General features: G+C 35.8%; 1 protein-coding gene across 2 annotated transcripts in view; it reads left to right on the forward strand.

The window, feature by feature from the left end:
- The first annotated feature begins 3,165 nt into the window (after positions 1-3,165).
- LOC113055846 (disintegrin and metalloproteinase domain-containing protein 12-like) overlaps positions 3,166-17,984 on the forward strand; it is a 77,989-nt gene continuing 63,170 nt past the window's right edge. For both annotated transcript variants that reach the window (XR_003277585.1, XM_026222213.1), the window contains exon 1: positions 3,166-3,446. Coding sequence is in view for 1 of the 2 variants with exons in the window: in XM_026222213.1 (XP_026077998.1) it covers positions 3,344-3,446 (103 nt within the window). In the remaining variant the exon portion in view is untranslated. The remainder of the gene's footprint in view (positions 3,447-17,984) is intronic.

Genomic DNA, 17,984 nt, shown 5'->3' on the forward strand with positions numbered 1-17,984 from the left:
TAGGGATTTTATATTATATGTGTTGGATTTAAAGACCGTTTTTGATGATTCACGAACTTTTTTTGTAAACTGAAACCGTTTGACCTAAAATATTATAAATTATATATACTTTAAATATTAAATATATAATTGCTTGAATTCCACCTGATATTTAATAATTTAACAACACAATTGGATGTTCACTGTTCTCTAATGACAGTTAATAGTCATATGGCACGGTACTAAACAAAATAAAATATTGAATCTTTTTTTTAGCATTTGTTTATATTTTTTATTATTTATTATGTTTCATTACTTTAAAAATGTATAAACAATTTAATAATTATTGTCTTTTCATAAACTCAAAAATCCCCACATTTTGGGAAACCCTTTTTAACTTGACATGCCCATCTTAAAAAGCAAACGTTCATCACATCAGATCATATTATTTTATAGATTTTACTATACTATTTTGAATGAGTTTTTATTGTGAATTTTAATTCTATTTTTATTTTAGTTTTAGTTAAAGTTTTGTTTGTTTATTTTTTTTTTTTTACATTTTATTTTTACATTTATTTTAATATTACTTTTTTATTTCAATTTGAGTGTTTTTAGTACATCAAGTACATCAAACCAAATACAAATGAGAAATGTTGCATTGGTAACTAGCTGAAATAAAATATACAATATAAATATATATATTGGTTTATTAAGTTTTTTTAATTCAAATAACAAAAGTTTCTTTCTTTCTTATGGTTGTAGTTTTAATTAACTGTAATAACCCTGGTTCCTGCACAAGACAGAGACATCCATCTGACGTATGGCTACAGAAAACAGAGCAGACATTACACTTGAACATTTCCTGCTCAAAACGCCCCCGAGACTCTTTTACATGTCAGTGTTGACAATTCAACTTTGTGCTTCAAAAAACCCTGTTTTATACCTTCTTATTTCTCTTCTAAACCTTTAGCACAGGTCTCAGTAGATTTTGTCTTCTAGGCCATACACATTTAGTGTCTGTTCCTGTCATGACGAATAGATTGATGTGTTTTTGCAAGAGGCTATTCTCAGTATTCTGGGCTCTGAGTTTGATGCTAATAAAAATGACAAAATCCTAAAAGCACGGTCCTAAATAACAGGAAATCGAATGCATTTCGGCTGGATGGATGGATGAATACTGCTCTTGAGAAACTTCTTCTGGCCTCGGATGAAGAGCCGTGATGAATCATAGTGGGATGTTGATTACTACATGAAAATACTGACCTAGAATCAGAGCGAACCGCATAAACCCACAAACCGCCTCTTTCTCTGAGAATTATTGTGGTTCCTTAGATACAAAAGGGTTTTTACAAACTTTTAAAAGTGACATGCTGAATGAGGAATAGGATCTCTCAAAGGCATTCGTGTAACTGGAAACCCTGGTGTCTGGGACTGGAGAGTCTGTTCTGATAGTTTGGACCCGATCACCCCTGCTGAGGGGGTAAAGACGGGTCCGTACCTGGAGATATATGAACCAGACACCTTCTTTGATAGCAGAACTGAAGGATAACTTCATCAAGTGAAATGGAGACACCACAGCTAATTGATCATAAAGCATTTCTTGTTTTTTTCCCACTGCAGTAATGGACAGCACAAGTGAAAGCATGCAGTGAGGTTTAAAGGACATGTATATGATGAAAACTAACCCTGCTTTATCACAGGAGCTTGGAAATGGAGTTACTTTATGTTATTTGTATTATTTATGCGATGCTTTAGTGGGTTGTTTTTAACCCCGTTATCATGATTGGTTTGTAAAAATCTATCACTCACTGCATTATTTAAAACAATGCTTTGTACATTTTTTGCTGTTAACTATTTTTTTTATTAAGCATTTAAAAATGACATTTAAATAAAATCAAATAAAAATGTGAAAAACAAAACAAAAACATATTTTAGTTAATCTAATTCATGTATGTTTTTTATTTAGGTATTTAATTTACGTACTAGTTTTCATATTATTTTATTAACATATTTTTTTTGTAAAATAATATGAAAAATATAATATTATTTAATAATATAATAATATTTTTCATGTATATAGTGCCCTCCTAATATTGGCAATCTTGGTCAAAATGAAGAACAGACGGCTGTGAAAATAAATCTGCATTGTTTATCTTTTTGAACTTTCATTCAAATAATTCATAAAATTTCCTTTCATTGAAGTAAAACAATGGAAAAAATCTGCCAAAATTATTGGCACCCCTACAAACTCTTATGAGTAAAATATCTCTGATATATATCTTTGATAAAATTTTAATTATTCTAAAATAACACTGGTATAATATATGTATGTATATGAGTGATATTTTTCATGTTTTTTTACTATGAAGAAATGCTTTTAAATTCTTGAGAATGATGAAATCACAGTATATTGCTCTTTCGAAATGAGTTTTCAATCATGTTGTGATTGTGCTCAGATATCTCCTTTTGTGTGTTCTTTATGGGTTTCAGCTTTTGAGTGATGCACAGGTTCATCATGGATGTGGTGATTTCACTCCAGCACTATTGCTCGTGCTGCAGTAAATCAGGGCAGATTCACAGTGCAGTAGTTTCGGACCAGCATGCGCTGCACATAAAGACTCAACTCTAATTGTGGCTTAAACAGGGTAGACCATTTGCATTATTAATTTACTTCTTTATTGATATCATGAGAGGTCACAAGAGGTCAGCTATGAGACTTAAAACAAGTAATCACGGCTATGTGGAAAAAATGCCACCAAAAATGACAAAACATTAATTGGAATCATTTGAATCAATGATTTTCTGATGTAAATGTATATATTTTATTATATTATATTATACTCTTATCTCTAGTCTTGCATCTTATCATGGGTTAAGATAGCATAAAGCTGAAAAGTTACATTTTCCATAAAATATTTAAAGTTTATAAATCTCACCAGAGGTATATATATTCTGGAAATTTGGAAAAAATAAAAAATAAACTGTGTGCATATGACCTACATATATATCACAGCATGCACTGCATACTTTTATTTTTTCTTCAAATTAACCTTGTAAACCTGGCAAGGACTGTCTGCTAAACCATACTGTTTGATAGCGAATGTTAATGGACGTTGTTATTAGCTGTTGTTATTAGCCGTGTCTGGTCTGGTCAGCGGCGCGCGCTAACCGTTGCTTGAGTTCAAATGGCTCGTGCGCTCATGGAGAGTTGATGTGTGGCGCCCGCGTCCAAAAGCTCTGAGAGTCTCTCACATTTCAGGAAGTGTCGGAAGTCCTCAGCTGCTGTCCGTCTGCCGTGCTCTATATTATGATCGCGCAGCCGTGATCCGCGTGGATCGTCCGTGTGGATCTCCGGTCGGGCACCATGTCCACCCGGTACAGCTCGAGACGTGCGCTCCTGCCCGCGGTCTGCGCGCATGTTGTGTCCGTGCTGACTGTCTGCTGCGCCGGGGGGCTCTTTGCAGCCGGTAAGACGCATTTTACTAGAATTGCTTTGTGCACTTACAACTTTCACACGACTGTGCGGCTGCGTCTCAAAACCTAGTACGCTGCCTACTTAGACAAACAGCTTTTTGGAGCATCATGGGCAAGCAATAGTAAAACTGCACAGTTGTTTATTTAAATCAGGGTTTCTATATGTTCTGACACTTAAATCCAAATGTTTTGATTGCACAGGTAAATTAGGTATTTTGCACACCTATTTAGCCTATTGCATTGTCTGCATAATTTTTTTTTTAATTGTAAATTTTCCTCCTACATTCTCGTTATGTTTTTGTACTCTGATTTCAATAATGGTATATGCAGTTTTTTAAATTGTAGAGAATTTATACATCTCGCCATGCCCAGATGCATTAGAAAAATGAGAGTTGTTGGGGTAAATATGTTTAATTCACATAAAAATAATACCATAATGTAAAATTCCTGCAAAAAAACGTTTTTGTTTTTTTCTTAAAATTTGGGCATAAGATATGATCTGGGTTCGTTTTTGCGTCATTCACCCACATAGAGTTTGTATCAGTTCAGTGTAAGACTACACCTGAACAACTGAGGTTTTACTCTCTCTCTCTCTCTCTCTCTCTCTCTCTCTCTCTCTCTCTCTCTCTCTCTGTGTGTGTGTGTTTGTGTCTCTGAACACATCAGCATTGGTAAAGTGCTCTTAATTAATACAGAAAAAATAATCAGTCTCTCTTTGCCTCCTGATGCTAAATGTATTTGTGTGAGCGAGTGATGATTATGTTAGTGTGTGCTCTGCTGAGTTTATTGCATGTAGATGATCATTAATAGAAGACTCATTCATCATAGAGCTGGTTACTGATATGAAATGAGACCCAGTGGTCTGGTGAACGCAGTCACTATGATTTATATGATGCAAGCGCTAATGAAACAAACCTGCTGCATGCAACTCGGGCGGATTTGATAAATGAAACAGCGTTTACAGCGACATGATACTTGATCAGCCACAAATACGAGATGTGGAGCATTATGTAACCATCGTCATTTACAGTATAATTTATTAACATTGGATAAATGTAGCATCACATCACTTGCTCTCCAATGGATATGGATCCTCGGCAGTGAATGGGTGCCGTCAGAATGAGAGTCAAAACAGCTGATAAAAACATCACAATAATTCACAAGTAATCCATTGCATCCATTGGTAAGCAAGTAATGCTATGCTACGTTTCTCCAAATCTGATGAAGAAACAAACTCTACATAGATGGCCTGAGAGTGACTACATTTACAGCACATTTCCATTGTTGGGTGAACTAGCCTTTAATAATTCTGGTTCCTTAACAGTTATACCAAACAAAACTCTTTTTGCATAACTTTTTACGTTTACATCATAATGTAAAAATATATTTTTGAGATGAGATGTAAAAAGTTACTTTCTCAAGAACCGCTAAAATCGATTTATATCAGTCATTGTTGATCTCCAGAATGATTCTGTTTTTGTTTTATGTGTTAAAAAGAAGAGTCTCGTAGTCATGTGTGAGTCATTAAAGGGAGACATAGGCAAGGAAGGGAAGATGAACCCAGAAAAATGAGAGAAAGTCAAGAGAAAGAACAGAGAGGAAGACATGAGGAAAAAATGAGCCTGTCACTGCGGGGTGTAAACCAGAAACCAGTTGATGTGACTACAAGGTTACAGAGACACACGATCAAAGCAGCGCCGATCCCCAACATGTGTTAGAGAGAGGATGTCGACTACTGCGTGTGAACACTGTCCCTGAGTCTGCTACAAACGCTCCCGTTCCCTTCCCTCCAGATGCAGCGTATGGGAAAACCAGAGAGTTCATTCCCACTTCTGTGAGCGTGTGGCCTGTTTGAAGTTAAAGTTCAACAGAAGATGAAAACTCTCCTTATTTACTCACCCTCATGTCATTACAAATGTGCCTGGTTTGCTTTCTGCTGTGGAACACAAAAGCAGATGTTTAGCAAAATATCCAAATGTTAGAATATTCTAGAAGTAGTCCGTATTACAAATACTATCATTAAAAAGTTTAAGAAATGAATACGTTTATGCATTAAATTGATCAAAATTGACAGTAAAAAGATTTATCTTTTAAATAAATGCTCATCAAAGATTTATGAAAATCATGGTTTTCAAAACTGATATTAATCAGAAATGTTTCTTAAGCAGGAAATCTGCATATTATAATGATTTCTTAAGGATCATGTGACTCTGAAGACTGGAGTAATGATGCTGAAAAATTCAGCTTTGCGTCACAAGAATAAATTAGATTTAAACATATTTTCAAATAGGAAACAGTCATTTTTAAATTGCAATATTATTTAAAATTTTTGCCATTTTTTATGTATCTTTGATTAAATCAATGCAGCCTTGGTGAACATAAGTTTCAAAAACATTGAAAAATCTTAAAACTTCGTAATGATAGTGTATGTAATGACATGTGAAAACCAGTAGCGCAAAACTTCAGAAGTCCTGAAACATTGTTCACGAGTTGAATAAACTACTTCTGTGCTGCTTTTTTTGACATACACATTCAATGCATGGACGACAAAAGTTCCAGAGAAGAAAGAAAATGCATTTTGGGTGAACTGTAGCTTTAAGATTTTCATGCATTCTTTGCTCTGGAGAAAAAACACAGCAACTCATCTTCCCACAATTCCCCCCTGTTGCGAAACACGGCGTGTCTGTGACAGGAAGTGGTTACCTGGCTGCCATTGTTAAAGGCTAATGAGAGAGTTTATCAGAACAGGTGCCTCCCTGCGGTCTGACGAGGGCTGAATGCATCCGCGCGGATGTTTTCAGAGTCCAGCATGTGGTCCTGCATAAAGGAGGCTGAAAATTACTGGAAATCCTTAATGGCATGGTTTTATGAGCAGGCGTCTGCAGAGATTGTTCGGTTTATGGGTACGATCAGTTGTTAAATGCATGAGGGTCGTGGAGATGCCGTTCAGAAGCATCTGTTATTTCACATCATTAAAGTTAACAGGAAATCTTGACTGACCCTATTTGCTTCCTTTTTGCATATTTGATTCATTATTGAATACTATTCATTGTCAGACAATGTGTTGTTTGTTTATTTCATTAGCCGATGTAGATGAAGATATCTAGAGAGCAGAGAGGCTAGTAAGCAATTCAATGCTTCTATGTCATTTAGTGGTTGAGATTTGGATTATTTTTGGCATTTTAAGAATTTGTAGGTATTGGCTGAATAATAAAAAGCTGTAAATGGCTGTTTAGACAATGTTTTGTCAAACTTTCTTTACATTTTGGTTCCATTCTGATGTGAGACATCCACTTTCCATTCAAGTAAAGTTCTGATTTGATACATGGAACATCCACTTTGTTTAATCATGTTTTTCAGTCGCAATACAATGGCAAAATGAATTCTGAATGCATTCCATGTAGAGTTTAATATTCATTCTGTCCCCTCATGTTTCCACATGACAGTTTTAGTGTACAGAACGCGCTCATCCACACTGCCAGCAATATATCAGCAAAGCTGAAAACAGCTGAATAGGATTGAGTATCTGCTGGTGAATGCATGACGGACAGAAAAAGTTTCAGGCGAAGCGGCAGCTGTTCATACGCCACTGGACTGTTGAGAGAGAGAAAGCAAGAGACACCCTGGAAAAACAGATTGTTGAAGGTGTAGGGGGTTGATGAAAGACAGACGGAGAGGACAAGAGAGAGACAGATCCTGTGCAGTGACAGACAGCTGCACACATGTAGGTTAAACACTACAGAAGACGTCTGCATGCATGAGAGCGAGAGAGAGAGTTTAAACTCAACTGACCCCATCCAGAACCTTTCACCCTCTAAATATGAAGGACAGAGGCGATTATGTTCTCAATAAAGCTCAACAGTGGCAGCCCACCTCTTCAACAGCCCTGATTTTCTCATTCATTTTCTTCACAGGGAATGTAAAGACTTTCATCTGCTAAATGAATAAACATAAATGCTCACTTCTTAATTTAAAGTTTGAATTATTTGGAATTTTGAAGAAATGTGGAGAAAAAGACAAAAGTATACAACTGTTTGCATATTGAGAGAATGTACTATTCAAGCACTTTTATCCAAACTGACTTTTTTTTTTGCATTTGCATTCAAGTTTTGCATTTAATCAGTTCATGCATTAGCTGGGAATCAAACCCATGACCTTGTCATTGCTAGTGCCATGATTGAGCTACAGGAATGCCATTAACTTGTATGAATTAATAAAAAATGGATGAAATAGCAAAATATTGTAATATATTCATTGTGGGCTTGTATTTTAGGGCAGAGCAGTGGCTGCCGAGGTCCTATAATTTGGTAATATTTTTTTTTTTTTGTAGAATTTTTTTTTGTAGAAATTGAAATCTTGTTGATTTGTGGCTTCTTCAGAAGCATATCATTACTAAAGTAGGTCTGTGTTGAATGGCTTATATATTATTGATTGAAAAAAAATACTTTATTTGTGGAGAAAGTGGATGAGAATTTAACTTGTTGCTTTTGTTTTTTTCTGCCTCTGTCCTAAAAGTCAGTTTGAGCATCAGTGACATTTCTGTGGGATCTTTCATGAAGTAATTATGAATATTTTTGAACTGGCTCTTGGTTTTAATTATAAATATTCAATGTGTTTCAAAGAAACATTACGAATTCACATTTCTGAGAAGCAAAAGTCATTTTTTTCCACTTGTAAATGGAGAGTCAGCATGAAATCAGCATGATATTATTTATTTCCTTTTTAATGCATTTTTTTAATCATCAGCGCAAAAATGTAATATATATAAAAAAAAAACATTTTACTTTGATCTCTTTTAATTCTTCTTCTTCTTGTGTGTGTGTGTATATATATATATATATATATATATATATATATATATATATATATATATATATATATATATATATATATATATATATATTCAAGTCTTTAGAAAACAGAATAAAACAGTCAGTGTCTTTCTGTAAGTATAATGTATTATATAATAATCATATTTTATTATGATTATTAAGTAAAAACATGATATATATATATATATATATATATATATATATATATATATATATATATATATATAGGCCTATGTATAATTAAATAATTGTATAGCACAACTATATAAATAAAATACTACTATATAATTAATTAATGCTAACAATTATTTGTCTTCATTATCTTATGATTTCAGAGGCAAGGTAAAAAAATTTGTTGATTTTTATTTCCCATTGTCTATGGAATAAAACAACAACAACAATAATAATAATAATAATAAATCTTATTACTATTATTATTACACATTTAAAACAGAATGGAACACAGCGTCAAATTCACTAAATTCAAAAGTTTGACTCCTTTTTTTGACTGACCTTTTCCATGAGTCCCTGAACCCTGCATTGATCCCCTTTTTACAGCGCCATTAACACATCATTAAATGACTTCCTTAAAGGTATGAAGACTCTTCAGATCACACTGACATTTAGTAGTCTATAAGTGTTCATTTGGCTCCTTCATATGCTCTACTGTGATTTAAACTGAACAACTGTTAGTGCTGCAATAAACATTTTGTGGCATCTGATGGAAATAATTGCGTTTCATCCCAGATTTTTCAAGATGTAGTTGTGGTGCCCTTGATGTGGAGAATCAAGGCCTGTGATGTGATGAATCATGTAGTTTGTGCATGTTCACCCTTCATTAGGGACCCTCTCTGGGATTAAACGCCCTCATACGACGTCTGCCCCATTTTGAAGGAGATCAGTCTCATCGCCACATCACATACCTAAACTGAGGTTTCGGCATGGCTGATTTCCCCTGGCTTCCTTGAGCCGTCCGTGAAGTTGTGTCTGGAATCACGGATCATTGGATCCTGTGATGCTGAGGTCTGTTGCTCTCAGTTTAGGTGGTCTCAGGGGGTCTTTATGCATGAGTGAAGCTCAGGACGTACACAGGTGTGACCATGGAGCCAGTGCTGGTGATCACGGACTGAGAGTGAGCTTAATCCAGTGCATGACCAATCCGTCATGTGCGGTCTTGAACATCTTTAGTAGCACAGTTGCACAGCAGGGACGTAGTAATGCACTACAGACCCCTGATATCACATTTTCTGGCTTTTAGTCCATTTGTTTTAAGATAATATGCTAGAGCACTCCTTAAAGCAGGAAATATATGCATGTTAAATCTGCAGTCTTTTAGGGCTTCACGATGTTGGGTGAAAAAAACATTGCAGTATTTTTATTTTCTGCAATATCAAAGAATACAGGTATTTTCACAACTAAATAGATAACTTTAATTTGAAAATAATTAATTCTTGAATGATTAGGGTGATTTTGTTGGAGTGAGTCTGCATAGAACAATATTTTGTGTGAACCATCCTTTTTTAGGCATGGAAAGGAAACACTGGAACAAAAACGGTGATGTCTTTTTCATGGAGGGATTGCTTAAAATTGAGTATGAAAAGATTGAAATTATTTTTCTCAGCCTTACTATTGAAATCAGAGAAAAGCAACAGACATCAGTGCTTGACATGCGGGCTCTGTATTTGTTTTTAAGGAGCAATGGATTGTGTTGATTCTGTAGAGATGATGTCATGATGTGTTTGGGCAGCAGAGCTGACCATGTGACCTGGCCTTGTCTAAAGGTCATGTGAGTTTCTCTGCATGGCTCTGGATCCTCTCAAAGAGCAAATGCTGGTAGATCAGTTTGCCAATAACAGGTGGCTCTGGAGCTCTCAGAAATCCAGAAAGCCCACCAGACTTCATGCCAGAAAATCTCTGATAACTTCTACTTTGTGTAGATACTTCTCAAAGGCAAAAATATGGTCAACATTCGGTAGATTTCCAAAAGTACAAGGTTTAGTGATCAACCGATACATATTCCCAAGCCGATATATTGGCCAAAATTTTTACATTTTGGCAATTTTTTCCATTATCGGCATAGACTAATACATTTTTTTTTTTTGCTATTTTGTTTGTTTGGCTGATATGTCAGAAAAGCAACTTGTATTTTGACAGCGTTCAGAGAACAATTATTACAGCACTTGCTTTTCTATTACTAGTAAAAGCAAACTTGAGTATTCAGCTGTCACTGGAAATACACAATTGAAAAAAATTATTTCAAGCTATGCTGCACTATATCCAGTCAGTCACTGCATTGTATTCATGTCACATTCACTGTATACCGTGTGTAAAATTAGCTGTACCTTCTCTTATTTTTGAGTGCAATTTCTTTATTTCCACCATACTGGGATTACAGAGTCAGAATCACGCTGAGAGATTTACAGATTTAATTTTCAATTTTTTTTTATATTTATAAAATTTCTAATTATTTCTAATTTAAAATATATATATTTAAGTAAAATAAATGTACATTTAATTTCAGCATTTGATATGCACGTGTTTTTACTTGTTACTTTAAAGGAAATAGTGTGATGTCTTTATATTGGCCGTTAGCCAGCATATTTTGTTCTCAATTTTAATTTTAACTTTCTAATATTCAGTTTGCTTGTTGAATATCCTGTTGCACGCCAAATTAGAAGTAATATAGGTTGTAAATGACATTGCATGTTCAAATGATCATCTATTGTGTTCAGCAAAAGAAACTCATACAGCTTGGGAAGAAATTGAGGGCGAGCAAATTAAGAGAGAATTTTCATTTGTACCCAGGAAGTCCATTTAGGATCGGAGTATAGAAACATTCGGCTGTGGATCCGCCATGGTGATATGGATGCACAACTGTGAACTTTAAATGGGGCTGTGGAGGCCAACTCTTCCTCTGCTTCTTGTATGAGCATATGGCACACATGTGAAACAGCTGGCATATGCTAAAATTACACACAAATGCACAGTATAACAGCCAGCGGGCACAGAGGTCACACTGACCACCCAGCAGGGGGCGTCACATTCACCACGTCCTGCCCGGGGATGTTGACATGTCCTGCGCAAAGGGAAAGCATAAGAAGGCATCAGCTCCCTATTCTCTGTTCTTTCTGATCTATCAGCACTTTGTTTTTTGCATGGTGCAGCACTTTCAAGCGCTGAAGAGCATGCAGGAGTTTTAAAGTTTCATCATGATAAAGGTTTCAGCTGGAACAGAAAAAGTCTTTTCTATGTCTTGATGGCTTAGGAGGCACTTTTTCTTTATAAAACACCTTCATCCTGGTTCTTCAAAGATCTTAAAGCTTTTTTTGGTGTTAACAGATGATGCCAGTAGCAAATGCATGGTTCTGAAGAATCTCTACTATAACATCAAGAACGTTTTAAGATCAACATAAAACATTTGCAACCCTATTTACTTCTGCAATCTGACGCATTTCTGAGCAAAACAAGATATTCAATTAGAAACAATAGGACAGGGCTTGATTTGGTTTTTAATTTTAATCCTAACATTGTGTTTAGTGGATGTTGTGTGCTAGAACTGAGCCTTGAAGGAGTTTGAAAAGTTATGTTGATGAAAGATTATGAAGGCAAACATTTTTTCTTTGAAGTGATGTGCACTAGTTGTGCACAATAAGACCAGTAATATATATTATTCCTTAAAAGTCCTGAAAATGCATATGATTTGGTGTAAAAAAAAAAAAACAACCAGCTTTTTTAAACATTTCTTGTAAGTCCCTCATGCTGCTATATTATGACTAAATAAACTCAGATCGATGAGGCCTACAGTCAGTTCCAACCATACAGCAAAAAATATTTTCAAATAGGTTAAATATATTTCAAAATATACAAAAATGCCCAAATGTATACTTGTTAAAATATGTTACAAAATATAATTACGCTGCGCCCACTTCCTACATCATCTGCTGGAACACCACTGTCTTATGAACGAGTGCATGACAGTTAGTGGAAGCTAGAGATTATGGTTGATAAAGTTTGAAATAGAGAAATTTTTCTTACACAAATGCATCGTTTTGCTTCAGAAGGCCTTTATAAAGCCATGTGGAGCACTTTTTATGATGGATTGATGCACTTTTTGAGGTTTCAAAATCTCTGCCACCATTCACTGTCATTATAAAGTTTGGAAGAGTCAGTAAATTTTTTAATACAACTCTTATTGTTTTTGCCTGAAATAAGTTGTTCATATACACCTCGGATGGCTTGAGAGTGAGTAAATCATTTTTAGGTGAACTATCCCTTTAAGAGGAGAAACCTTCTATTACTCCTCCTAAACTCTTTTGATTCTCTCTCAGTTGAAATAGGCTGTTAAGAGTAACCTACTACTTTTCTGCAAACAGAAATCACAAGTCCTGTAGTCTTTCAACAGACCCTGATGTCACCAGCGGAGCCCTTTTTTGTGTTTGTTTAGTGTCGTCTGAGCTGTTTGAACTGGAGGTCGGCCAAAATAAGCATGAATGAGATAAGAATGATGCTCAAAGGTGATGTATAGAGCTCTTCTGCAAAGTCAGCATCACTCTTATCCCTCATACTGAGCATTGAAATGGGAATACTCCTTTGCACCATTTGAATTGTATTGACAATGACTTTAAACTCCAGTTCAATTTATGAATTTGAATAAAGGTGGCCAACAGGATGCAGAATTGCATTTTTAATTTAAATATGAAAAAGCAGAAATGCAAAAAAGTTAATGCAACTGTATTTTTTAACTAGATAAGCAAAACTTATCTAGGGCAAACATTGAATTTTGGCTTCACAAAATATTTGTGACGTTGGAGCAAAGAGAATTTTCACTAAAAATAATTTAACAATATTTGAATTCTCACTTTAATAAATTTGAATTTAGTTTACGCATTTCTTCATTTTTAACAAGTTAGCTTTTGTGGAACAGGATGGACAAACACTTCTTCTGCCAGACTGCATTACTTGTGTTTGCTTGTGTGTTTAGTTATTGATTTATTTATGGCAGTTCAGTCATTGCTTCTTCTTAACTTTCTCTCTTTTTCTCTTTTTGGAAATATTTCCATTCCCTATTTCTTTCAAAAGTTGTATTTTTGAAGCGTATTGGCTATATTTAACATGTTTGTCTTTACCAAGGTCTCTTTGACTTGTAACATCTGTAGCCTCAAACTGACATGACCCCTTTCAAAGAAACATAAGGCTCTTGGGGGGTATTTCAGTAAATCCCAGTGTGTTTTCACTGCAGATTTTCCTTCTTTATCCCAACATGATGTGAGCAGCACCACTGATTACATTCATCTGTATCAGTGGATTATTTCATTATTCAGCCTGCACTCACCGACCCGACGGACAATTTCCTGTTTTGTCCCGGTAAAGACGGAGGCGGGCCTGTCATTGGGAATTCCTCATCATCTGTCTCAGATTAACTTGAATTCTGATGAAATCCCTGCTTTACTCTTTCCCCTCAAAACCTGTGTTTTCTTCTGTCACACATTTGTTTCCAATGTAAGGATAGTTTGTAGTGTAGCGCTGGGACCTTTATTCTCTCATTGAGCAAGTTTTCTAAAGCCGCTTGAGGCGCAAACCGTGTTTTTCTCTCCTCTATCTTCCTCTCACTCTCTATCTGGACCGTGGCCCGTGTTTTCTACACAGCGTCTGTTTGGGCTTTCTTCTGTTTTTCTCTTTGTTCATGTGGAGAGTCATCAGCATGTCGCCTGCGGCCGTGTTTTTCATATTTAATCAAATGCAGTACAGCAGCGGGATGTGAACGTACTCAGTGGTTTTCTCACAGAGAGATGCTGTCACTGAGCCACAGGTGACAACCATTAGTGTTTACCTGGATAGTAAGGTTGCATGCTGGATAACAACTTCCTGTAGTAGAGGACAGTGAAGCCTTCCTGGAAAGACCAGCTAAGACCTTCATTTATACTGTACTTGTCATTTATGAATGAGACCCCATCCGACATTGGCCCAAGACCTATTTTTTTTTTATGTTATGGTCTCAAGAGGTCAGATCATAACAAAATCTGACATGCTCTTACAGATTGTTAAGCAGGTCAAGTAAGGTACTGTAGTCTGTCTGGTTTAGTTAGGTCAAACTAGCATAGCATCCAAATTTCAACATATGGTTGTTTTTTCAGCAGGAAGAGAGACAAAAGAAGGATCTGTCTGCTTTAGAGTAAAACTGGTCTTTTATCAGCGGTGGATGAAAAATTTGGTGCTCCAAGACTGTGAGGAAATGGTTCATATTGCACAGGCTGTCACATCGAGGGCTTGTGTAAGACAGAAAACAGGCCGGTGGGTGTTCAGGAGGAGCGTGGGGGGCGCTTGCTTGCGATGTACTGCCGAGGCATTAGAAAGGGTTTGTGGTTTTTATATTGAAGTGGTTGTGGGCCAAAACTGATTAAGTTTTGGAGATGTTTTCCCTGACATCCCCTCGGGTCCAGATGTCAGACAAAGATGCTGCATGTGAACTTTACTTCAGACTCCCACTGGAGATTAGACGCTGTTTGTTGCATCTTGACGTCGTGAAGTTCTCCGACCAACAAAATGCTCAAAAATCTTGAGACTGAAACACAAGATCTGATGGATGCTGACTTTAAACAACTAAGGCATTCTGGGAAATCTTCTTTGAGATGGTCTTGGCTAGTTTAAACTGCTCTGCTACATTCTAAAACCACGGGTTAAAAACAACCCAATTTGGGTAATGTTTAACCCAAGGGCTGGGTTAATATAGAACAGAACACACGTTGGTTTAATTTTACCCAGCAAACTGGGTTGTTTATTTAACCCAGTATAATAGGTTTATTCATTTTTACTGTAACACTAGCTTCTTTTTTTTTTACTATTTATGTTTACAGATTAACTTAAATCCTTCAACTTTTGTAAACCACTGATTTGCATGATAACTTCCTTTATCTTATTGCCTATATAAGTAAAAATTAAACATTTAGAGGTAATTCACTTGTTATCGACCAGTCTCTGTTATCCAGTTTCCAGCGTCACAGCCTGGTTCTCGTGCCCGAGCTGGAATTACGTTCGGTGGAGAACTGCTAATGGACTGCTGCCATGCGTTTCACTCTTAGCTGAAATATGCTATGAATGGCTTTCCATCACTTGAAGAAACCAATGTAACAAGGTGACTCACACCGTGCCCCTGTGTGTTGCTTTAAACATTATACAGCACACTTACAATTTTATAGATCAAATAAAATGTACACAAACCTGTATTTTATTCAAGAAATGCATCAATTCGCTGGCTGAAACCCCTGCTGTCTCCTAATAGGACGCAAAAACCCGCAAAAACTCAACCACTGGATTACGTCTGACCCAGGAGATGAGTTACACAAAAGCTACCCAAACACTGAAAACATACCCCAAAAAACTGATCCAAAAGGCTCGACCCAGCATTTGTGTTGAAAAATAACTCAGGGATCTAAGAGTGTATAGCTTGGCTGAGCTGGTCTTCAACTAATAAATGTCTTTACAATCAATTGAGCAATTTACAATCACACACATGCACGCACACACACACACACACGCACGCACACACACACACACACACACACACACACACACATATATACATAATTTATTATATTTATGATTATAATTGCAATTCATGGTTATTTTATTTATTTATTTATTTAATTTTCCAGTCTAAAATGTGTCCAAAATCTCTTTGAATACCATCAATATTTCAAGCTGACTGGGAAAATTGGGAAACCAGTTAAGACCGGTTTAGACTGGTTAAAGCTTTTTTTTCCAGCCAGGGTTATAAGACCAAGATATTATTGCTCAAGGAACATTCTAGAAGTTGCCTTAGAAATGATGTCAGTTTCAGCCAGTTAAGTAATGTGGACTTTTAGAGCATCTATATAGAGAGATTGTACAGTTTCTGATGGTGTTTCACAGATCAAAGCAGAAAACTGTCCCTTATTCACACAAACCCAGTGTGTACGTTTACCACAGCGCTTCAAATATTGAAAAAAGGATTGATTTGATTTGCATCTGGCGATGACACATGATTTCTGAGCAACCTCTTCAAAGTTTTACGGTATACCTTTATTATTCAGTCATTTTCTCTCATAAATCTAGTACAAAAGATCAGCCAATAAAGAACAAACACATATAACATCGACGCTCTCAACTGCAGGCTTGCTTTATTGACTTGACTGCAGATGTATAAATAACAGCGCGGGTGAAGAGTGTAATAGCTAAAGTTTCTCACTCTGCTTTATATTGCATAAGCGCTGGAGCCTCACTCCTTTATAATTTACTGACTCTCTTAAATGGCTCCACCACACAAGCAAGAGTTTCTAAAATGAACAAATATTGCTTGTTTTTGGCTCCAGTTCTCCCTCTGTTACCCCGTTTACAAGTGAACATTAAAGCACTGCTAACAATATCATCTATTCACCCTCATCTGTCGTTCATAGAGGTGTATGGCATCTTCAAAGGCCCATTGAAATGAAACCGCTACAAACGTGATGGCGATTCCATGTGTGTATCGGCCGCGGTCGTAAAAAGGTGATGTCAGCACAGACCCGGCCGTTCCGTCACCCAAACTAACCTCAAAACCTCCGTTGTGCCGGGATTAGGCCTCTTTCAGGAGCCAGATCTGTCAGGCTCTGGTCTTGATTATTTAGGATCAGTTTTATTGCCATGGAAATTATGGCTAATTCTACATCAGCCGTTAGATATACAGCCTGAGCCGTGTACTGGGGTGGTTTGGTGAAAGCTGAAGTCACTAAACTTTGTGTTTCTTTGACTTAAATTCATATGAATACAAATGTGGAAGAGCAGGAACGGGACTGAGTGACTCTCCTTATTGTTGATCCTTATTGTTGAGTCTAACATACATAGAATTATTTTTATATATATATATATATTTAAACTAAATAATAATAATAATTTAAATATTATATGACATACAGTGGCATGCGGATGTTTGGGAACTCCTGTAAAAATTTAAATAATTTTAACAAAATAAGAGCGGTCTTTCAAAATGCATGTTCTTTTTATTTAGTTCTAAGATATTTTAAATAAAATATGTTTACATTTAGTCCACAAGAAAAAAAATTGCTGAAATTATTAAATTAAAACAAATTAACCCTATTCAAAAGTTTGGGAACCCCTGGTTCTTAATACTGTGAGTGGTTACCTGGATGATCCATGACTGTTTTTTGTTCTGTGATGGATTTTAATGGGTCCCTTGTTTGTTCTAAACAGTTAAACTGAGCACTGTTCTTCAGAAAAATGCTCCAGCTCCTGCAGATTCATCTTTTGCATATTTGAACCCTTTCCAGTAGTGACTGGAATTAGATTTTTTGAATTTGAAGGACACAGTATATTGTATTTAATTTATCTTTCGGGATGCAAGTATCTTCTGTTGCTTCTGATGGGCAGTAAAAAGAAGAAAAAGAAAATAAATTTCAACAAAGAAAAATGTTGACTTTTCATCCTGTTCAAAAGTTTTCACCCCTTAAAGCGTCATGTTTCCTTATTGTTTATTTATTCATAATTGTTATAGTAGGTTTATTTTAATGGACAGAGACAGAAAATCAATGAAAAAATTCCAGAAAAAATAAAATAAAAGTTAGAGATTGATTTGCATTTCAGTGAGTGAAATAAGTATTTGACCAACACCTACAAACCAGAAAGAACGTTGTCTCCCCTCTATATCTTCTATTCCAACCTCTCCCA

The sequence above is a fragment of the Carassius auratus genome, chromosome 37 (assembly GCF_003368295.1).
Source record: "Carassius auratus strain Wakin chromosome 37, ASM336829v1, whole genome shotgun sequence".
Taxonomy (NCBI): Eukaryota; Metazoa; Chordata; class Actinopteri; order Cypriniformes; family Cyprinidae; genus Carassius; species Carassius auratus.